Source organism: Gouania willdenowi, chromosome 22 (genome assembly GCF_900634775.1).
Source record: "Gouania willdenowi chromosome 22, fGouWil2.1, whole genome shotgun sequence".
NCBI classification, from domain to species: Eukaryota; Metazoa; Chordata; class Actinopteri; order Blenniiformes; family Gobiesocidae; genus Gouania; species Gouania willdenowi.
Genome location: NC_041065.1, coordinates 13,064,944 through 13,088,991, shown reverse-complemented (window position 1 = coordinate 13,088,991; position 24,048 = coordinate 13,064,944). Strand labels below are relative to the sequence as shown.

The 24,048-nt window shown below is 41.5% G+C and overlaps 1 protein-coding gene across 8 annotated transcripts in view; it reads right to left on the bottom strand.

Moving 5' to 3' along the window:
• The window catches only part of meis2a (Meis homeobox 2a), an 82,161-nt gene that overhangs the window by 35,843 nt on the left and 22,270 nt on the right, over positions 1-24,048 (bottom strand). For 7 of the 8 annotated variants that reach the window (XM_028437319.1, XM_028437318.1, XM_028437321.1 and 4 more), the window contains exon 8: positions 11,248-11,393. In XM_028437319.1, coding sequence (XP_028293120.1) covers positions 11,248-11,393 — 146 coding nt within the window. The remainder of the gene's footprint in view (positions 1-11,247; positions 11,394-24,048) is intronic. The other variant, XM_028437320.1, reaches the window with a different exon arrangement.

The following is a 24,048-nucleotide window of genomic DNA, read 5'->3' as shown; positions in this document are numbered from 1 at the left end:
GCCTGGAAGCTACCAATGTCCCTGTCTCCAAGCTAAATAGACCAACAATGCATGTTAGCAACAATCAGGCAACCTTCCAGCCACTGGACTTCTGGGACCTCTGCAGACTTCAGTCTCTCTCTCTCTCTCTCTCTGTCTCGCTCTCTCTATGTAATTTTTCTGCATGCCGCCCCTCTGCAGCCTGTTCATCAGAGCATTTAGAGCAGCTCACTAAAACATTATATCATAAGACACTCCAGTTTCACTCAGGCCACTCCATAAAAGTCAGGTAATTCATACTTCATTTATATACCTTCCCATTAATAAAGCTGATGAACTTTTACTCCTTAAGTCTAATGGGCCATTTTAACACAACTGCTGGTGCTTGCCGTTTTCTCTTTTTCTCATTGTCTCGCTTTCTCCTGCTCATTTAGCCCTTTTTGTAGTAGCATAACCCACAGATACTTAGCTGCATGCCTCGTACAGAGTTGTAAGGGTGAAGAGAGAAAAAAGGAATCAGGGACTTTTAAAACTTTTGACTGACCTCTGGCACAGGTGTGCAGTGACACATACCGTATGGTGGTTATGTTCTTGGGCTTTCTTTCATTTTCAGCCTCTTTGTTTAGTATTTCACTCTACCTCTGGGTCTGGGTGCAACAGAGGGTCATTGACCTATGGGCCTAAAGCAAGGCATGATGGCTCCCTGCCTCTGAGGCTGTTGACAAGTGTCTGTGTTCTTTTCAACAAGTCGTTGAACCACCCCCCCTTACCCCTTCCCTTTTCAGGAATGTAACACAACCACTCACTGAGATAACCCGAGCCCCTCCCCTCTCTCATCCTTCTTTTACAGAAGGCGAAAAAGAGACAGAGTGAGAGATACAAGCAACTGGGGGTGTTAGCAGCTGTCCCCCATCTCTTCATCTAACTCTTGCTCCCTTACTATTTTCCTTCCTCTCTTTAGATTTGCTTCGAGCCCCCTGCCTGTGGAATAATTAATGATGCAATTGAGCCAAGGAGATGACTCTGACCAGCAAAGGCCATTCTTGAATGCCTGGGTAGCCATTTTATGGAAGGCCAGGAAATAGAAACAGAGTTAGACACAAAGAGATGGATAGGGAGAGGAATCGAAGGGTATAAAATGGTCAGAGAGTGAAAGGAAGATTGTTAATAGTCGGTTCTCTAACAGTCTTCCGCTCTGTTCTCATCCCCTCCAGTCTATTCCACTATCCCATCCCCCATTTCTCTACTGCATCCTCATGGTGGGATTGGGGGGCCTGACCTGTCTGGTGATTGATGGTAATGTCTCAGGAAGTCATTTTCCCCAACAGCACCCTGCCGCCTTTCACCAGGCCCAGTGCAGAGGTGAGCACATCACATGGACGCTTTTAACTCTTTGCTCACTCACCGCCCTAGCTGAACTCTTGGACCCATCTCTCTCAAACACCTCATCACTACACCTTCATCTCTCCTCATTGTGACGTTAACTGTTGTCTCTGGGTATCCTCTTCCCTACGCTGCAGCAGGCATAAGAAAGTAGTTTCAGAACTTCCACGTTGAAGAAGTTGGATTAAAATTGCTTACAGAAATGTTAAAATGAGTCTAATTTGACCAAAAGCACAGGCCATCTTGAAGTGGATCTGCCAAGCAGCTCCTAATTCAGGTTGCTGGGGATGGATCCCCAAGACTCCATTACTGTCAGCGCTTACCACCTCTATTATGGCAATTAGGACATGATTCCAACACTGGGAATGCTTTGCTATCCCCTAGAATTGCTAACATCTGCTGTGTCTTTGCTTCACGTCTCAGTCTAGTGTTGTTGTTTCTTAAACACACATCTTCTTACAGGCACATTCTCTCCTCTTTTCCCCTCTTTTTTCTTTAAAACTGCTTTTCACATTTATTTTCTTAATTCGACTCAAACTGTGCCTTAAAGAGATCCCTCTCTGTTTGAGTCCAAATAACCTAAAATGATCCGTGAAAAAACTTGCACTTGCCGATTCAGTAGGCTTCATTAGTTTTTAATATCTAGCCAAGCAACGGTTAGGGGAAAAAGGCATGGAGATAATCAATGGAAAAGGACTGGTAGCCTATTAATCTCCCCCAAAGGATTGTGGGTTAATACATGCTCTTGCATAGGCAAACATGGCTGTGTGGTGAACACATCTGTCTGCCTGGATGGGCTACTTAATGAAACAGCCAGTCTTTGGCTGCTGAGATGGATGTTGTTCCCCCAGTGAAAAATGAGTTCTCTTTCCCACTATGCAGAGGCACAGCTACACATGATAGGACTCCATTCAAGCCTCAAGAGACCTGACTGCGCCCCCGTGCAGGGGTGGTTTAAACAATAAAGGTGCCGGGCAGGACAAGCAACGCATGACCACCAGAGCAAGGCTTCATGGAGATCATATCAGTGAATCCTAATGTGAACAAGAGTCAGACTGATCTGGGAATGAGAGTAGAAAGAATAGATGAGCAGCTGGACGGAAGGCAGATAAAGCACAGCAAGGAGAGGAAGAGTTGAAATGTTGAGCCACTTGGAAGAGATAAGCAGGCTAAACTTGTTTGTGTGAAAAGACTAAACGTATGTTTGTTTGTACGCGTGAGCTAGGATTACTGCCTTTCTGCCAGGATACTTGTGCAAGCTTCTCCCTCTTAGTTTGTGCATGTGTGCATGTGTTCTGACAGCGTCAGGTTTGACCCTTGCTCAGGGAGTCCTGTAACAGGAGCTCACCTCCGGTTCTGCAAGCTCTCCTCTCAGTGTGCTAAACAGCCACCTGAAGACAGGATTAGCTATTGTGACCCAGCCTGAGGTAACAGTGATACACCTCTGGGGACAGACATGAAACACACACTATCACGTGTTGGAGAGAGACAGCCAGGTGGGGAGATGCACACATACAGAGGAAGATAGAGGTTTAAAGAAAATGTAGATAGGACGGGGCAGCTGGTGGAAGGGATTGCAAAACAGATCACATATAGGAGGATGAATGCAAATGGGATATAGTATAATATTGAGCAGGTCAAGATAAAGGCATCAGGAATGTTGGCTCACATCAGGTAAAAGCAAAAACTCACAATATTAGAGAACTGAATGGCCTCTCCCAGTGCCTGAGGGTAGTTAAAATCTGAAAACCAATGCCTGTCAATCTCACCACATCTCAGCTTTAACATCATGCATGCATATGTGTTTTTATGTGTTTGCACAAATGTGCACACTGTGTCATGACAAATGAGCATTGCTAAATATGACTGATTATGCGGGCTGTGGGTGCCCTAAACCCCTTTGAACTTGTAATTGCCCCCGGTTTCAGTAATGAACATTAAGGAGGATTCGGAAATGTGTGGCTAATTACACATTTACCCCCCTTTTACATTTCTTCATCATCCATGCTGGATATGAAGGAGGAAAGAGGAGGAGCAGGACGAGTAGAAGGAGAATGAGAGCCCAGGAGGAGGTAGGGAGGCATTCACTGACTGATGTTGTCGCTCTCGTTATCTAAATAATTGTACAAGCTGGTTTATGGGCTTTAGAGAGGTGCTTTGTGTGTTAGCCTCGGGTTATTGGGGACGAGCTTTCCCTACGATCAATATTCAGAAAGATTCACATCAGGAGCCAATTCCTGCTCTGCTTGGATTAAGATTTATTTATTTAATTTCTTCTTTTATTTAGGAATTTGTTAGTTCATTCCTTCCACCATCAATCAGATTTTTATGTCGTATCAGTGTCGGTTGCAGCTTTTGATGTAGAGATGAGGCTAGGCAGAAAACCACAGGACTGTAGTGAATTTCTCTATGTAGAGAGCAGACCCAAACACCACATGGCCCAATACATATGCAGGGCAGAAATGTTGAGCAATGAAGCACTGTGAGTAACTGGCTACAGTGCAGGGAGGGTCCACAGAGGCTACTGAAGGGGAAAACAGCAACAAATTGATGCTCTCAGTTTCAGACTTTGATGCGGACTGGAAAAACAGTTCACATGTAGAAAAAGAGAAGAGAAGAAAACGAGAGAGGATATCAATGGGGGGAATGAAAAGGTGAAGAAGTGGGTGAAGAGGTGAGAACAAGAGACATAGCTCCCAGTTAGAGGGACCCCACTGCGCTGGAATCCCAATGAAATCAGTGGACTGAGCCATGCAGAAAGTAAGGACGGGGAAAATCACACAAAATGGCAGGAGTAGCTTGTGTCCCAACAATGAACAGTCTGTTTTTGATTTCTACACGGTACCTCCATCCTGCAACATTTCATATTAAAGCAATGTCGGAGCAGCTTTGAGGGCTGCAGTGGACTCTTATTGGCCTTCATGGTCCCCCAGCAAGCAGCGGCCACCATTCTTGCAGCTTTGTGCCACAACCAAGCAATCAAATATGGAGGCTATGAGACCAGCCTGCAGGGTTGAACCCCTAGAATGCTACGGGGTAATTTAAAAATGTGAAACCAAAATCCTCTGAGGCATTTTGTTATAAATAAGATAACCTCAAAAGTGTAAAACAGGCAAACAGGCACCGAATCAGCCCACGCTATCTTAAAGACTGTTTTTTTTCCACTATTAAAAGGTATATTATCTCTGATGAACACAAGAGTTTCCCTTAAGAAAATTGATAACATGCTACATTATTTATGACAGGTCAGTGTTATGGCTACAAAAGCAATGAACAGAACTTAAGGCAGGGGAACATGTTGGAGCTGCAGTCTGCTCCCTATGGAGACTTAAAGAGACTCAGCTTTCTTTTTCTTTCTGCGTGCACATGTGTGTATGTGTGTGTGTGTGCGTATTGCGAGCCTCTGACTGTTCAAGCAAAGAGTTTATAAATCTCACTGCCCTCCAAAGACTCAGCTCTGTTTGTAGTTCGCTCTGGTCAAAGAGTGTGCAGTCACCTCTGCAGGGACCAGTCAGATTCAAGCTGAGCTCCTATTGGTCTGCGAGGACCCCCTGACTGTAACACCATAACTTTTATTTGCAAAGAACATCACTCTGTTGGGAATGCCCCATTGTTTGTTTGACTTGTGTTTGTCACTCGCTGAAGGATGTGATTTACGTTGCTCTTTTATGGAAAACACTGCGGACAGCCTAATCACCTTTATTGCAAACGTTCTGTAAACAAAACAAAACATTAATATTTAGTAGTTCATTAAATTACCTGCATTGAAATTCAATTAGAGCGAATAGAAATGAGCAAGACGGAATAAAAATGAACAGAAACCAAAGGCAGGTATCCCTTTAGTTACACAGCACCCATAACACGATTCTCATTTTGAAAATTAGCATGCCTATGAGCTTGAAACATAAGAAAATATCTCACCTACTGGCACTTTTCTAACACAAACTGCATGGTGTATATGCAGGGTTAACGTGTGCCATGCTTTATAAGTTGGTGGATTCCATACTTGGCTTTTTGGCTTTAAGCTTGAACTGTGACAGATCAGGATTAGGGTGTGAAGTGTAAAGGTCTGATGTTGCAGCATGAAACGAATTAGGGCTTATTACATTCTAATGTAGCACTAAATCCTTGGAAAAGCAACCATCTATGCCAAAGCCGACTGTAAACAAGGCACAAAGCAGGGACACTTGAACAGATGTTAATTAAAGCACAGTAGCTCTCCAGTGAGGTGCCAAACTCGCAGCTCATACACAGTGCAGCCTTTGGAACAGTGTTAATTTTGTTGCCTAAACATTTTTTTACCATAGTTTTTGTAAAGTGGCAATACTAAGACTAATTTACAAAATACATGTGAACAAAAACAATATCAAAATATATTAATATGCCTATTAACTAATTCAATTCAACTTTATTTATATAGCGCACATTTACAACAATAGTCATCTCGAAGCGCTATCAAAACATACATTTTTTAAGAAAAAAAGGAAAACCCCAACAAATTAATAAAAACATTTAGTTAAACTAATATTGTTTACATGGGACAAAATCCAATCAGAACTAATTATCTTTCTTGGAAGGTATCCAATCAAAACCTTTTGTTGCGTGGAAGGCGGGACAAGCGGGTAAGTGATCCAATAGGAGGTAAGCTTATTGTGTTTGTGGATTTAAGTTGGCTCATATGACTTTAAGCATTGTTCACATCAAATCTGTGTATTTACAAAGATTAATACCATCCCATATCAGGTTGATAAATGGTAATTAGATCTTTAAAAAAGAAAAAAAAAAATGCGTAAACTCTTATGCATCATTTTTTAGTAGAAAAAATAACCGAAATAGTCCTGAAAACTAAATTTTGACTACAATGTTCCATTTTAGTCAAAAGACTATGACTAAAACTAGATCACAATTTGCTGTTAGAAATAACACTGCTCTGGAAATGTTAAGTCACTGACTCTGCCAATTTCTGTTGAGTCTTCTCTGATACGAAACATGTGTTTGATGTGTTGAAAACTTTGTGGGGAGATTGTTGCATAAAATAAAGCAGTGACAAAGCTGTACCACATGACGGCTGGTCATTTGTGTACTGTCCTGGCTGGGGATGAACAGATGGCAGACTGAGGTGGCTTGTGTCTGAAGAGAGTGACCAAACAATAGGGAGGCACCAAACTACTCACACAAAGGTCACCTCCACACTCATTATCCTTGACTTTCAATGACTTCTGTCCTAAACATCACCAAACTATGCTGTCATATTGTCACTAACATCTGTTTTGCAAATACTCAAAGCCATTGGCATTGTCACTGAAACCATGTGATGACTCTTTTCCAGAGTGTTCCTCGGACTGTCTCACATTTGGCCAGCGCTACTGAAACAAGCTGTCGCCTGGGTTGCTATGGGTGACTGGAGAACTGACTTTTGAGCTCCTGAGGCAAACAAGCACATGACAGATTAGTGTGGGCCTCCTCCCGGCCTCCACCCCTGTGACCCTTAGTAGCCCCCTCTTTACCCCCTCCTCACCCTTGCTCCTACTCCTAAACCCACTCCCTACCTCTCCTTTGTCTCCGCCTCTTCTTCATCTACAAGAACAACCCCATGAGGAGGTGGAATGACGATCTGATTTAGAATTACTAAAGCGCCAGCTTAACTGAATTAATCAAAGATATTTCCAACTTACAAAGCAACAACGATTTTCAATGGAGTAATAGCACTTTTTTCAATGCAATCCCTGAACTGTCAACATTTGCATAGTTTTGTTGCTTGAAAAGTCTTCCATAACTTTTGAAACATGTCTCTTGGAAAGATAATGTAGTCACCAACAATGTGAAATAAATAGCTCTCAGCAGTTTGGAGTAACAGGAGGAAGGGCTTGAGTATTTCAAACTGTTTGCAGATGTGCGTCTCTCCCAGTTAAATGCTGCTTGTACTGGAACAACACACAGGGATTAGAAGGACTAGATGAGCTTAAACACAAAACTGGGGACACTACAGGGCTGACTGTTTAGTCTACTCAAACAACATGCCCTCTCTTTTGGAGAAACGCACTTGTACACTTGTTTATCGAATGGAGCAAACATCCGTTGCCAGGGTTCGGCCTTGCCTGTGCCTATGTCTTGTGAATGACCCTTGCTGGCTCTTTTTATGTACATCTATAAAGAGAGCAGCTCCCATAGGAGGGCTCGACCTGACGATGACTCTGTGTTGTCATGGAGATTAATACTATGTGTGTGTGTGTGTGTGTGTGTGTGTGTGTGTGTGTGTGTGCAGTCACTTCTACCAGTGAATGCCAAATCTTTTACTCAGTATGATTCGGAGGATAAAAAAAATTGCATATCAACAGCAGTTAAGGCTGTGTTTTTTGTGTAACTTTGAATTAATCTTTACTGTTGCACTTAAATTACATAGCCATATACACACCTTGACAATAATACCATGCAACCAGCTCAACAATCAGTTTGGCTTTTCAGTCAAAAGACTCTTTAAAAGACCAAAGGATATATCACTTCCCTTTCAAGGAGCCCAGGGGACCAATACACCTGGCTTAGCAGCTTAACAGCATTTCCCCAAACACCCAGGGCAAATGGTGGCCCGACACAGAACCTGAGACTCTTGATGCCTGAGAGCGTTACCTACTTACTCATCTGACTGACCACTCTTTCCCTCTCGCACAGTCTCTCTTTCTCTCTGTTTACATGCATAACAATTGTTCCACAGGTCCAGCTTGCTCCTGAGGTCCCCCTATATGTTTTCATTGGTGTTTAAAGGTTTATATTAGTCAACAGACAAGGCCACAGACCAGAGTAGTATCTCTGTTTCGGAGTGTTTCCTGTTTTCATTGCGAGGCCGACCCTTGTCTTTACTGGGGTGAGTAAGGGCTAGCGGTGAGCTAGCAGGGGGTGAAAGGGAAGGAAGGCCAGGGGCAGCAAGGGGCTAATTGCAAATTTTAGAGTTAAGTTTTTCCAAAGCCAAAAAGGCAAACAGTTTTATTGCCGCTTCTTCTTCTAACTTTCCTCCTTTTATTCAATAATCCAACACTTTCATCCATCTTATTCTGAATTCTGCACTTAATTCTTTTGAAGTACATCAGAACATTTTACCCCTAACGGTGAAGTTTACCTTTCAGATAACATAATCTCCCTGTAGTATTGAAAAGCTTATACCAACAGTCTGGGATTTCCCTTCCCCTAATATGGCTGGACGGCATCCAGAAACTCATGGTGAGGGGAAAAGGGAGGGTAGTAGGTATTAGAGAGTGAAAGAGGGCGAATGGAATAAGGGAGTGGCACAGCGAACCTCTTTTTACAAGATAAAACCAGCTGATCTACCAGCCTTTTGCCAATTACTTATTGAGCGTCTAAGGTTAGCTCGCATGGTGTTAAGTGCATGTTGCTTCGTGATAGATTTTCCACAGACTGATCATTGGAGCTCTCCATTGTGTTTTGAGTATGTAAGTTAGATCTGTATTCACCATTACGTCATCAAAACAAAGTAAATATAAGTAATAAGGTTCATTTCTTTATGTAACTATGACAAAGAAAACAATCTTCAATTTCTCCCAAGAGAGTATGAGGTCAGAATAACGTGCAGGAGGGAAGGGGAGAGGGCAATTTTGTTATACTGAATCTAAAAGCCAACAGTTGTTACTATTGGCCTGTGTTGTTTTTTGTGTGAGGAGGGGGGTCCTGTCCTTTTGAGCTTTTCAGAGGATGTGACAAAGGCTGGATGTTGAGAACATATGTAGAGAGACCCCTGTGGCTCATGGAAGAGGAGCTCCATGCTGGCCCCTCAGTTTGAGAAAATACAAGGCCGCTCCTTTCACTCCTCACCCCTCAGTTATTGAATGTGTGAATGCCGCTATAGGCCATTCAGGGGCCAAAGTCCCCAAGAATTCACCCCTGCACAAACGCATCCAGCAATGGCAAATACATTTGCTTAACAAATTAAAAGAAAGGATAATGGTTAATGGGTGTGTGTGTGTGTGTGTGTGTGTGTGTGTGTGTGTGTGTGTGTGTGTGTGTGTGTGTGTGTGTGAGAGAGAGAGAGAGAGAGGGTTTATTGGTGGGAGTGCTGGATGGTGAGAAGAGAAGGGGGATAATTCAATTAGTCCTCTTCCTCAGTAGAGAAATGACGGCAGGTTAAAAGGAAGGGATTATTATTTGTACAAGACTGGCAAGAGCTGCACACAAAAGAAACAAATAAAGATTGGAGAACATCTACAAGCAGGCGATGTGATAAAAGAGCGGAGACCAAGGAGAAGAGAGCCTTGAAAGCTTTGCAGTGTCTGAATCAACCAGCCCTTGTGGCCCCACCCTTTCTATACAGCGCTTTCATTTTGATTTTAAAACAATTCCACAGAAATCTGTTGAACGCAACACCAAAGATCTGTGTAGAGACGAACACGGAGGTTTTCACTGGGAAACATCAATCTTCACAGATAGGTATGAATAAAACAGTCATTTCCACCTCAGAGAAACTTTTTGTTGTTATATATTTTCTAACAACAACAGAAAAGTTTAAATAACTCTGTCATAGATTGGGTGAAAACCAGCTTTGAGAGTACATACATGCTTAAAAAAAAAAAGTTGATCATTCTTCAGAATAAAGCTTGCCCTAACCGATTTGTTTTGAGGCCTCAAGTCAGAGAGCGATGGAGCTGCGAACAGCTGTGAAGTCATTTTGATAATGATGAGAATAATAAGCGTGCAGACTGGCGTGGTGGAGCCGCTAAGGCTTGAGAGGCTCAGGGCTTTGCTGTTGCAGCTTCACTGCTCCTGAATAGATAAAAGTGATTAAAGCACTCCTGATTATCCCTGACCAATATGTAATGGATTTACAGCCCTTTCAATTAGGCTGTATTTGCTAGCTGCTTATTACTCGGGCTTTTGGTTAGGTAATCAGGGTACAGGGGGCTTTAGGCAGGCAGTGGGCACTGTGATGGTGGTGGGGGCCACAGGGTGCACAGAGGGCACCTGACCCTCTTAAAAGTGAGGATGCTTTATAAGCCTAAAGCTCTCAACTAAGCTTTTTCTACTTTCTTTCTCTCTTACTTTTGTCTTTTCCCCTGCCCCCGGTTGTGTCCACCTTCTCCTGTACAGGCAAGCACAAGCTCCGTCAGCTTATGTGTCCCGGCAAGGCCACCTCCTTCTGAAATCTGACCCTTGTTGCAAAATCAATACAGCCTCATGTTCTGATAATGTCCTGACATTAGCGCGGGTGAGAGGACACATGAACCACTCCTTTTTCCCCTCAGATCAACAAATACGACCTGAATGCCAGATGGACACATTCAGAAAACAGATAAACAAATGTTAAGCAAATATGTTCAAATTACTCTGACACTGTCATGTGTAATCCAAGATTTATGGCATACCAATATTGTTACGATACTTTGCATGTGTCAGATTTGTCTGACAATTGCTCTGCGGCCACAAAGGAAGAAAAATATGCAGTTTTGAGAGGTTAAAGTATTAATTTCTTCCCAATAATAACGTAATCGTAATCACATCATAGCTATAAACCTTCATCTGTATACCTTATTTCACAATACTTTGTCCGTTCTTGTTCAGAAATACATGTTTTCTTTCAAAAGTCCTTCTTTAAGCCAAACAAACAGCACACTTCACCCTGGAGTAAATGTGATGCATTGTTGGGTCTATTCCCTCCCACTGAAAGGGCTGAGAAGAATAAACAGTCCAGTGTGATTAGATTGACCTGGTCACTGTGTCCTTCCTGACAGGTGGCTGACAGGTGAGCATCACAATGCTGCCGGAGCTCACTCCCTCTGCAACCACTATGTGACAGGTGTTTGTTTTTCATTTGCATGTTGCATGTTTTTACTTGTTTTCATTCATGCATCTTCATTCAAAAGGCGGAAGCTGAAATCTTACCGTGAGATGCTGGAAAAGCCACGCCCTCATAATGTTCGTGGCTACCTTGGGGAAAATGCCACGCTTTTTCTGCCTCTTCTTATCTTTGTCTGGATCGTCATCGTCTCCTGTGCCAGGTGATGCAACACTGTTGTCTAGGCCATCTCCTGGGCGGGAATAAAACCCAGAATTAGATAATATCCCAGATCACACTAAGGAATACAGTGTACAATGAAAAACATATTCTCAAAGCTGAGACAAAAGGACACACAAAGCTGGTTTTAAGGGTTATGAAAGATGGATAAATGGACAAATACCTAAGAAACCCATGAAGGAATACAAATATTACGCACTTGGACTGAAAGTATTTCTGCAGCAAAGCCAACAATGTGTTGCAAAGACATGGAAGTAGGGGGATTTAGGATAGCCTTAGACGAGGCCAGAACAGAGAATGAGGGGTTTACACTGAGGCCTAGCAGAGATGCTTCTTTACCCCAGAGCATGAGAGAGGGGAATAAGGGTTAATGAGTCCACAGTTATGGTTGGACGCTGAAAAACTAGGTTTCTCATCCCACTGAATTCAGAGCAGAAGGGAAGCTGCCAAGGACCCTTCAAGTACAGTAGAATCTTGGACTCATGTCATTAATTCAATTAAATCTACATGCTTGACATAATGTGGAGCACTTTTTCGTGTCTTTTGAAGTGAGCCAAAGGGGACAGAATGGAGTTGAGTTTATGTGCACTCGTGACGCGATTTGCAACTGTTCCGGACTCCACGACATCCAGTTGTGTGCATGAGGATACGTGATTTGGGTTGGTTCATTGTTGCACTTCGATGCACATAATAGACTCCTCGTCTACTTCCCCCAGCCCAAACCAAGAACATCCCCCCCTCCCGCCCTATTTCGCCACAAGATTAGCATGACAGGCCAGCGGCGGCTTTGCCTACATTAATGTCCATCAGCGTTTGAGTTCACAAGAAAACATGCGCATACCCAGGCATGGTTTCTCCTCTAAATTGAAGTTTCCATCTTTGTCCCATGGCTTCTCCCTTGTTCCCCATCCTCTGCATTAATTGTGCATTAGCAAAAATGATTTACTCTTACCAGTCATAGTTATTTTTTTCTTGCCCCCGGGCACAAATGCCTTGAAAGCCTTCCTTGAGGGCATCTAAATTATGTATCTGAAAAACTCCTCCACTAAGGAAGGGAAGGACCCTGACATCGTCAAAATTCAGACTCAGATGTCTTCCTGTTTTTAGGGAGGCATCAATCACAACCACCTATACAAGCCTTAATCTCACATAAATATTTGAACTAATAACATTAAAAAGAGGGAAAGAAAATGGATCCGACTGCTGGTGTAATCAAATGCAAAATAAATGAAGAATACAAGGACAGCAGGGGCCTTGCACATTGAACTACTCTCTGCTTTTTCTTCTTCTTTCTTTTTTTTTTTTTTACCCTTTCTCTTTCTCTCTTTTTCTTCTCTGTCTCTCTCTCAGTGCTCAGTGTTTTCCTTCCACATCATTAGTGCAGAGCCACACAAGTGAGGAAAACAGAGAACTGCCGACTTTGCCCTCTCAGTGTGAAGTTAAAGAAGCAACAGCCCCTCTAAAGGACATATGGGAACGGGGACACAGACTGGGGGTGTTGTAATTGTAGAATGGGCATTCATTAGCGGCAAATGCCACAAATCCCAGGCTAAGTACGAATCCTTGTTCAGGAAAGCCTAAAACAATAAACTTTGGTCTGGCTTTAGCCCTACCATGACTGTGAGAGGCTTCCTGAGAAATGTGACCCAGACAGAAGCTAAATCAGTTTGCTTCCAAATTTTGTAAAAATACAACCAGTGAGCTCTTAAACTTAATCCACCTCTTTTGTTTTTTTTTTTTTTCGCTTTTAAGCTTGCTTTAACAGTTTTGAAACACATTTTGTTGCTTATTTGTATGGAGCTTGATTTTGTGTTTATTTTCGAGCTGGTTTCTAAATCCTTCTCCTGCTGTGAGCAGTCAGGCTCATCCAATAGAACCACACAGTGGCCAAAAGGCTGGCAGATTAATTTTATTGACGTTTCCATTTTCACTGCAATGCGATAGCCTCCCCCCTGGCCAGGGCCAAAGCGACCAGTATGTATTTACAGACTGACCTGTCACTTCATTACCCAGCATGCTTGCTGCCTTCTTCCCGAGGCCGCAAGAATGAAACCAGACTCCAGTGCTTTTCAAACCCTCTCGCTAACATGCACATGTATACAAACATGTGTCCATAGATCAGATATTTGGAATTCAAGCACCACTACGGAGTATTTTTGGTACAAATCAGTATTTATAACTTAAGTATACAGCGTGTAGAGACATGTTAAAGTCAATACTAAATAAATCATTTAAAAATAACTAAACTACACGGGACATAAATGGAAAGAAAGACACAAAGAAAAAAAAGTGAAATACAAGATGCGAGGGCAATAAAGGAGTAGAAATAGAATAAAGAAGATCCAACTTGCACAACCTCATTACATCTAAGGAGAGCTGGTGCTTTGCATCCACCCCCATTTCTTTCTTATGAGTGAGAAAAGGAACGCTGCAGGGCAAATTGTCCTAAACGCTAATGGCTTCTGACTGTTCCCTGGCAACTCTGCCATTCTAACCTGCATGGATGTGCACGCAAAAAAAAAAAAGGGTGAGGAAAAAAAGTGCGGGGCAGAGCAGGGGGAAGCATCCCATCATCTGGCCATGTGACACAGATGGGGGTTGGCTATTAGGAGGCAGTCGAAAGGCCTGAGGGAGCCGAGGTGCTGGAGTGTAGCCCCAGGCACTTTTGGAAAAGCAGCGCCCTTGGAGACGGAAAAAAGACAACCCCCCCCTTACCCCAGCTCTCCCCACTTTTTTTCTGTCTTCTCTCAACCCTTCCTTAACTCTCTCTCACTCCCTCCTTTACTTCGTTCTCAATCTTGTCTTAAAGTGCTTGCAATGAAACTTTCTGTGCATATTATTGTGTGCAGAGTGTACTAAGATGGAAGACAGTGACAGACACAATAAGCACAAGAGAGTCAATGAGCACGCTAGCAAACAAACAGACGCAAGTGCAAAAGCACATTAAGCTCACGTACATTGCCCCTCTCATCACCAGTGGGTGGTTATTAAAAATGCATTCAGATATATCTCCTTGTGAGTAAATTGGTCTCAGGGCTGAGCTCATTAACGGGTTGTGATAGGACTGTAAACACATTGCAACTCTGCTTATCTTGTGCTGGCACATTCAGGGTCGCTTCAGGATTTCTTGCTCAAAAACGTCTAATGCAAACTGTCCTACAGTCTGTGTTGAGAGGAAAGGAGACTTTAGGGGAGTCCTAATGACTCCAGAGCATACACTTAATGTCTAGGAGGTACCCTACCCCTAAGGGAGCCACTAAGGTCTAGACTGCCCCCAAAATGTTATGAATAGGACCATGAGTAACACATACAGCTAAAGGCATACTAAGCATTTACTACATGTGCGTTACACATGTTCTCATTTACATTTACAAATAAGTGATGACTTGTAAATATGTCAAAAAAAAAAACATATTGAAACCCAGTCACAGATATTATCAAATTAGACTCCACAGGAGTCTTACTACTGGTAAAACACATCCAGCGTGAGTGTATTATTCCAAAGGCTTTGCTGATTTTGCACTGGGAGGCCCCAGCATTTGTTTCAGGGTAATGAAGCAGGAGTGTAGAAGTAGTGGCTTATGGAAGCTGTGGTTAAAGTGACTAATTACAACAGACCCCCCACACCCCCTGTCAGCCCAAACTAGTCAGTCATGTTCACCCAAGTTAACTCAAATGATGCCAAAAGAAGGACTTCTGAGTAGTTAGAGGGAATTAGAGTAGAAAGATATCACATAAGAGGTTTTTTTTTTTTTTTTTTTTTTGCAGAAGTATATATAGTCTTGGTACCTAAAAACAAAAAACAGTGACCAAGCTCTCCACCTCACTCCCACCACTGCCCTTCTATTACACCACCTCTGTCTCTGCAGGCTTGGCTGCAGAGAATGAAGAGAAAAGAAGAGGGGGGATTTAGAAACTCTTTTCCCCTCTTTTTCTCCTCAACTTTTCAGGCAACATAAGCGGCGTTTAGCACATTCAGTCCCCAAATGGCACTGAATAAGAAAAGCAGTGGGGGCTCTGCTTTTGTCCGTCTGGTTACCCCTTTTATTTACCCTGGATTTACGGAGGGGTCCTTGCCGGCCCTGAGACCACATGCTCTTGATGCACGTAGAATCTCTGTGCGCACACACACACATGTTGAGACCCCACTCCAACTGACTGGGGATTACAGGGGGTTCGTGCCATAACCACATGCCACCAATATGGTTTTCTCTCACATTACATGCAACCTGGAGAAGTGCTAACCCATAGAATATAATCAAGTTGAATGATTAAACACACACTCAAGCATCCATAATGTTGAGATATTTTTTAGGGAGTGGATTTGTGTGACCACACACCTTATGATGTACTGTTGTCAGTCAGATCCATACAGTATGTAAGGGTTTTACATAAGAACTGTTTTAGTGTTGCTGTACTACTTTACATTTATTATTTCCTGATCTGTGCTTAAACAAGCAGCAGTGCCTTGCATTGGACCATAAAAAACAGCTTAGTAAACAGCAAGCATGCTGACAAATTGGTAGCGCTCAGGCTGGAGTCATTAACAGCCTTAAAACCTGTCAGAGCAATTACAACAAACTCTCTCCTTCAGCGAGCCTGCCTGCCAACCTCAGATGTCACTGCCCGCCTCCACTTTACCAGCCCCCTTTTGTACCAGGACACTGGGTAAAGAGGAATAAGAAAACACAACTATTTTCCCTGTCTTCTCAAATAGCCATGACACCCTGGAGAAATGAGGAAAAACCTCTGAGTTCAAAACACAGCTGTATCTGCATCTCATGGCTACAACTGAGTGGTTTCTTTTGCATGAGAAATAATGTGTAGTTGTCTCCCCCCAAAAAAACACATCATTAAGTGTTCCCTTAAATGAAGTGGAATAAGAGCTTCTAATTAGATGGGTTTTTTCTATGTGTAGGGAAGCGAAGCAGTCAGGCAGTAAGAAATGCATGAGGGGAAGGAAGGAGGGAGGTGTGTTAGGGGGCAGTTGCTCAACTACTTCTGTACCTCTTCTCTTCCCTCCCCTCTACGCCCCTTCTCTAAGCCCCCTAACCCTGCCACTGGGCCGATATCTCTCTGTCATCCCTGGAATGCTGGAGATAACTATCGCCTCTACACCGATAGAAGGCCTCTCTCCTCTGACGGCCACAGCATTGACCCCACTGTGAACATCCTGAATATAGAGGGCTGGACTGGAATGGAAAGGGTAAAAAAGTAAAGAAAGAGCTAGGGGCAAGGAAGTAGTGTGTTTAACCTGCTACCTGCATTGAAGAATATATAAAAGCATCAGAAAGAAAAACAAAAGAGCACTACAAGAGCGAAAGTGCCAAATAACCTCTTTGCCAGATATTGGCAGTTATCTGGATCAGTGATCCTGATCGTTCACGCTTTAAACGCTTGGAAGAAATTTCTATCTCTATTAAACACAATGCAGTGGGTCGGAATGTATGGACAACCCCATCTTTTCAAAAGCTTGTGATGAAATGCGCGGTCAGGATCCGGTTCGGATAAAACTCTGTGGGTATTTCACATAACTGAGTCAAATTTAATGGAACCAAGATTTTTAAAAAATAATAATAATTGAAACATTGTCAATGATGAGAGATAGGGATTTTTGTTTTTTTCAGACTCATCCAGAATTAGTATATTAATTTGGATCCCCTCCTAAATCTAATGGAATCTCCCATAGTGTACTGTCTCTGTGTTTTAGCTTAACTTTTATTGTGGTTTTATAATATGCACTGTTATAGTTTTATACTATGCACTGTAAAAAGACCTTGGGTGACCTGAAGGCGCTGGTTTTCAAATAAAATGTATTATTATTATTATTACTTTTGATGTAATACTGCTAACAGACAAACAAACTAACAAATAAATGCTGCTGATAAAAAATACCTCCTTGGCAGAAGTAATGAATGGTAATCTACGTCCTATTATCGCCTTCTCCTTCTGAACTACATCTGAATGCATGTCGGCTGAAACCAGCCTGTGCCATCTACAGCAGGCTTTATATGAGATAGAAAACAAGCTAAAGAAAGAGATGGGGATAAAGATGTGTAAAAGAAAGAGGCAGGCTGTTGCAGATGTCAGGACTCAATTTGCATGAATGGCAAAGGGCTAAATTGCTGGGGATGGGGGCGCTTTCCTCCACCCCATTTTTTTTTTTGGTCGAGGGGTAAAAGAGAAGAGAGTTGCGATGCCCATGACTGCCCCTCACTCAGCAGACAGGGATCAGTGGCTCATGAAGGGCTCTGGGTCTCTACCAGACATTTCACACTCTGCCTCCCTGACAACTCCACCCTGCTCCCCCTGCACTCTAACACTGGTGAGGAAACTGCTGCTCGACCAACACCGAGGACTGAACCGGGTTAATTGGTCTCACAGGTAATCTTGGTTCATGACTTGTTTCACCATAAACAGATTCAACCACCTGCCAATGACTGCCAAAGTCCAACCACGAAGGATTCCGTAAACTCTGACTTAGTCTCTCACTGAGCTTTAGAAATAACCCATCTAACAAAGCATGAATATTTACAATAAATTATCCCGACATCCAAAATCTGATTTTAGACTAAGTAAAAACATATTTTGATGCTAAAGGTGAATGATAACAGCATAATGTTAAGTTAAAACAGCTATACTGTAATATTTCTACAGCAGACGGCGTTCTTATCAAATTAAAATATGTTTAATAAAGTGATGAGACAGCACAAAAGAAAGAGATGGAGTCTACACAAAGGCAACACATGGATCTGCCTGGGAATAAACAGCTTTATAATCCCCGCAAGGAACAATTGTATATCAAAGTGTTGAACCGAAATCGCTGGAAAGAGGAGACGTATGCTGCTTGCCAGTTTCAAGTTAGATTGGCCGTGATTCAAAAGAGCTTCCTCTATTTGAGGCAATGTAGATAGCAGCAGAAGCTGTAAATTATTTCTCTCACATAATTACAATTCAAAGTCAAATAAACCGAATTAAAAGGAAGACATCTTTGCGACACCTGACCGACAAACCCATCCAAAAGGGGGATTAGCCGTAATGAGAGTTTTTACATGGGGCTAAGGGGAATAAATGAATTAAAAGGTTTATAAATCAACAAGTCAACCATCAGATTGTAGCCTCTGCTCAGCAGCCCTCTCATCAGCCAAATGCCATGAAGTTTTTTTCTTTCTCAATTCTCCCTTTTTTTTTCCACACAAATGTCCTGGAGGCAGGGAACAAAGCGAGCAGAACTGATTACTGCACTGTTGCTCCGCTCTGCCAGTCTAAACTCTGTTTGGCTTCCTAATGAGCTCAGTAAAAACCCAATTCATCACCCATAACCCTTTCTCAACCTGCCTTGAAATCCCCCATTATGGGGAGTCAAGGACAGTCGGTTTACAGGCTTTAGGCTAGGGTCAAGAGCTATATGAGCAGCGGATGGCAGCGGCCGTGAAAAACAGTGAACACTCTGTGCACCGTTTATGTTTTACTGTTAATCCAACACTGTTCATCATCTTTTTCACTTGCATTTCCTCATAAATCTCAAGCACCAAAATATGTTTTTCATTCATAACTTGAGCTATTGGCAGGTTGTTTTTTCCCTTGTCCTACACCGTTTCTCTTATATCTTAGAAATGTCTCAGCTATTGTGCAACACCAGTGTTAATCAAACTTGAGAGGGGGAATGCCTGGCTCAATGGCTGCAGAAGCAGGAATGTCAAGTTCTTGTAAAGCTTTGACACCACAGATTTCAAGTTTAATACACCTTCGTCCCATCCCTGCAAAGACAGGAATTTGGTGGGTGGTGCTCAAGCAAAAAAGAGTATTCATTAATAATTATATCAGAACAAATAACATTGAGGTATCATAACTATGAGAGGATACGAATAAAAGAGCGAGCCTGTTTGTTTGTTGGGTGGTTGGTTGAAAGATGGGGTTTGAAACCAGGAGGTGGTGGAGGACGGCAGAGGGTTGGGGTAAACTCCCACAGTTCCTCATTACATGGAGCTAAAATGATCCTCCTGACACCTGAGCTGCAGCCAAGAGATTACAGAATTGATGAATCCTTGGTTTAAAATGCAGCTGTTTTATTCTGCTTTAGTAATTAATTCTTTTTCCGATAGCGTATTGATTTAGCATAGCCCCTGATAAAGTTCAAACTGAGAGAGATCCCTTCAGGGCTTTATGTTGCCTGCTCAGAGAGTCAATGAAAACTTCCCTTCCTTTACCTGCTTTTCTCTCTCTCTCTCTCTCTCTCTCTCTCTCTCTCTCTCGCTCGCTCGCTCAGTCAGTGCAGTTAACTCTCATAAATTAGTCAGATCTGTAAAGGGTAGGGATTTTACTTGGTTAATACTCACTGCTCTCTAAATATATTTTCCTGTATTTTTTTTTTTTTTTTTTTAATTAAATGCCTGCAGATTCCTACGTGTCAACATTGCAAGGCTCACCAATGGAATTACCATGAAGGCAGTGGCCTAGTGATTACAGAAGTGGGTTTGTAACTGGTGGTTTGCAGGTTCAAATTCACTGTGGGACCTTGAGCAAGTCCCCTAGACCTAATTGCTTACAAGACTCTCTAGAAAAAGAGATTATTGATCTCAATGAGACTTTCCTGTTTAAAACTTTATCCCCCCCTCCCCATGCAAGCAGCTCCCTTGGCTTCTTCACCCTCCTCGCTGAAACTTATTCTAAAAGGGAAACCGTTGCAGAGTGTTTCTTTTTTTACACAGATCGACTCTTTCGTTCTTTTCATTGCTGCGTTTTGTCCGTACAGCTGCGTGTAAGGGTCTGATCAACAGTGGCTAGAGTGGCTCTCTCTGGGGAGCCAACTATAGCAGAGAAATCAGATACAGCTTTACAAGAGAGTCAGAAGCTCATGTGTTGTCAAGACCCCTCACCTAACGGTTTCTTTACAAGTCAATAACCAGTGGAGGACACAGGTTCTTACACACTCCTCTGCGAAGCAAAGTCGAGAGTCAAAAGGTTTGACCTATGTGTGTATCACTCTATATAACCCAGCGTTTTGTTATAAAGCTGCATTTCTTCCACCTTATTACAGCTTTCAATTGTTAATACCCTGGACACTGAATTTTTTATTCTGCTTTCGAAACAAATATTTTCACCTCTCGAAGATTGACGAGACAGTTAAAAGCCTTTTCCGATGTTAAGAACAAATGAAAAAGTGAATGAATTATGAAGGAAGAAGAAAAAAATATAATTAGAAGGTGGAAGTAGTGCTTAATACGTTTACTCGAGACTATTTCCTTTCGTTAATGGGAGTGCAGCATGCACAGAGAGGGCTTTGACGAGGCTAGTATTGACTGTCCGCCTCGGTCCTTAAGGTAAATCCAGCAGGTCATTTCATTAAGACCCAATTCCATGGCACTAATTTTGATTTTAGGGGCTTGACAGCTGTTGGCAGAGGAAATTGCTATGACGGGATCAGTGAGAGAGGAGCCTATTACCGCTGTGAAAAAGACAAATGGCAAACCTTGGTTTATATTACTGCTAGTCTGCCCAATGCTCTTAGATGTCATCATTTGATCAACGGTCTGAAGAGATTGGAATAAGATACAACCTTTTCTATTATTGTGATCACATACACCAGAATATTCCTCATTTAAAAAAGCCTCAGTTATCTTTGTAAATCGTCAACCCACAGGAAAGAGAATCAGCCGTATTTTGGAAAAATGGCAAATTTTTAGCAAGCTAGTTTTGTGCCTTGATAAAGTACAAAACTGTGAACTATAAAGAGAGAAATGTCATTGATTAAACAAAAACATTTTTAATTCATTTGTATAGATATATTTATTTAGCATAATTGTAGTCTTTTGACTGAAACTTAGTTTTAGTCAAAATGCACTCATCATGACTCATTTCAGTTATAGTCTAGATTTAGTCAACTAAATGACATTAAGATTTTAGTCGACTAAATCCGTCACAGATGTAGTCAACTATATATATATATATATATATATATATATATATATTTATATATAACAAAATATAAAGGTTACGAGTTTGTTAATTTTTTGAAGATTCAATTACCATTGGTCAACCTGATATTAAATTGGTATTAATGTTTGCAAACAGACTCAGACAGATTAGATGTGATCAATGTGTAAGACCACAGACATGAGTTCAGATTTGAGTTCCGTTTTTATTAATGTACTAAAATATTAATATGCTTTGAAAAATTTTTTAGTGCTGTCACTTTAACGCATTCATTGCAATTAATGAATTACAGGAAAAAATAACGCACAAAAAAAATACCCATAATACTGATGCACTGGCTACAATGATAGAACTTGATGAGAAGTCTTTGTGGCCATTAATTTCAGTTAAAAAAAAACAAAAAAAAACACACCGGATGGAAGACTAAAGGCCAGTTGTGTGCAAATTGTGCAAGAAAGAGTTTGTGGATCAGCGGAGCTCTTCTCGCCTCCAGCGGAGCTTTTCCACCTTGATGTTAACTATGTAGCAGCTAGCACAGACAGCGGACACTGCACTAGATTGAGTGGCCAGTCCACATCGGACAAGATGACAGGGTTCAGAGCCAAAATGAATAAGTTCATGAGTGACAAATGAAAAAAAGTCAGTGCATAAATGATTGTAGTAGACAGTCGACCACTATCAGTGGTAGAGAATGTGGGCGGGGCTACTACTACGAGAAGTGATTACTTGATGTTATTACAGTACTTTATTTTGTGATGAAAAATGTTGTTTTTGATGTACTATTTTACAGTACTGTGATTGATGGGTCTGTTTTATTTATTATATCCCTTCTGAAGGAGAGAAAAAGCCACACATTTGGTGTTCAATAGTGGTATTGGTCACAAAAGTGTCCGTACTAACTTATAGCATTACATAGGGACCTGATGTTTTATTTCATTTGTGTTTTCTATTATTTGGAGATTGACAAAAGTATACATCAATATTTCCCTGATGGTTTAAACTAAAGGTGTCAGCAGCCCTTGGGTCTAGTCTCACATACTGAGGAATGGAAACGGTTCAAGCTTGTTAAGGGCAATAAATGACTTTATTAAGATACTTTGTTATACATTAAGCGTGTGCCAAAATATCGATACAACGATATATTGCATGGTTTTGTTTAGCGGTACGTTATCAATTCACTGGCGCCAAATATTGATATTTATTTATTTATTTATTATTATTTTAAATAAATACAGAGCCCACCAGTGCCTACTTAACTTTGCTGTGCCTGTGCGACTCCATCTGTTTATCGTCAGGAGCAGCGGCGCTCTGAGCAGCTTCACCTGCGTGTTGTTGTGGACGAGACCATCGATGCCAGGGTAATGTTTATTTTTTATATGCAGTGAAATTTTCCAGTTTTCATAAAACAAGTTCATTATGCTTGTTAAGCAGCACTGATATGTGTCCAAGTTTACAGAGAAGTTGATAATACTAGCACTGAAATTAGTATTTTCTGCATTAATTTTGTTAATTTTCAAAAACATCATTAATAATATTTTGGTGAAGCACTATTTTGCATCCGTCTTCCCTTAAAGACATAAACATAACACAAGGACATGTGACTAGTTGTGGTCAGTGTTAAGAAGAGCCACTGTGCAGTATACACTTTGTTTTACTTGGATGTATTTCCTGTGAAAGGGATACAGTGCAGTCAATAAATTCTGAATTTCTTCAGTAACACAGATATCGTAATGTATCATGGATGAATTTTCTCGCGATATATCGGTTATCGCGTATTACCGTATTGCAATACTATTGTCATTGTGGGCAAAAAATAATCGTGATATATCGTATTGTAAGGTACCTGGTGATAACCAGCCCTATAATATATATATTTTGATCTGCCACAATAATGTAATTTAAATGAAAATACCTCAAGTTGAGGGCGTTTCTCTGAAATTTTAGGCGAGATTAAAAAATGTATTAGTTAGATTAATGCATCACATAGCATAATTATTTAATCGCACAATATTTTTAATCTATTGATAGGACTCAATTTTTTTGATTACGTGTATTTTTTCTAATTAGTCATGGTAAGTAAGTAAGTAAGTAAATTTCTTTTCATAAAGCGCTTTTCACAACTAAAAATCACAAAGCGCTGTACAAAACAAAGGTGAATTTAAAACTACAGGAGCAACATCATCAAAAGGATAACATAAATAAAAAAAACATTAACCAAAAGCTTTTCTGAAAAGCAAAGTCTTCAAATGCTTTTTAAAAGAGTCCACACAGTCAAGCTCACGGAGGGACTGGTACAAGTCATTCTAGAGTCTGGGGGCTACAGGCTGGAACGCCAGGTCTCCCCGAGTTTTAAAATTAGTTTTGGGGCTCTTTAGGATAACCTGACCTGAAGACCGAAGGGTGCGCCCTGAAGTGTGGGGGCACAACAACTCAACGATGAAAATATTTAGTCAACAAAATGATCAACTTTACTGCTGACTCAACCATTTTTTAGACTTATTTTCTGTTATCCCATGACTACAAACCATTGCTGTTGCAATTTGTATATTTTCCAAAAGAGACGGTAATAACCCTTCCTCATGTGACATGGTACGATAGGTCCCCCTGGTCTGGCTGTGAATTACTTAATTAATCACCTTGTCTTGCAAGTTAATAAGCATTGCTAAAGTTCCAGATGGAGAAAAAAAAAACTCATCACCTGATGCTATTAATTAGCAGTGTTCCATTGCGCT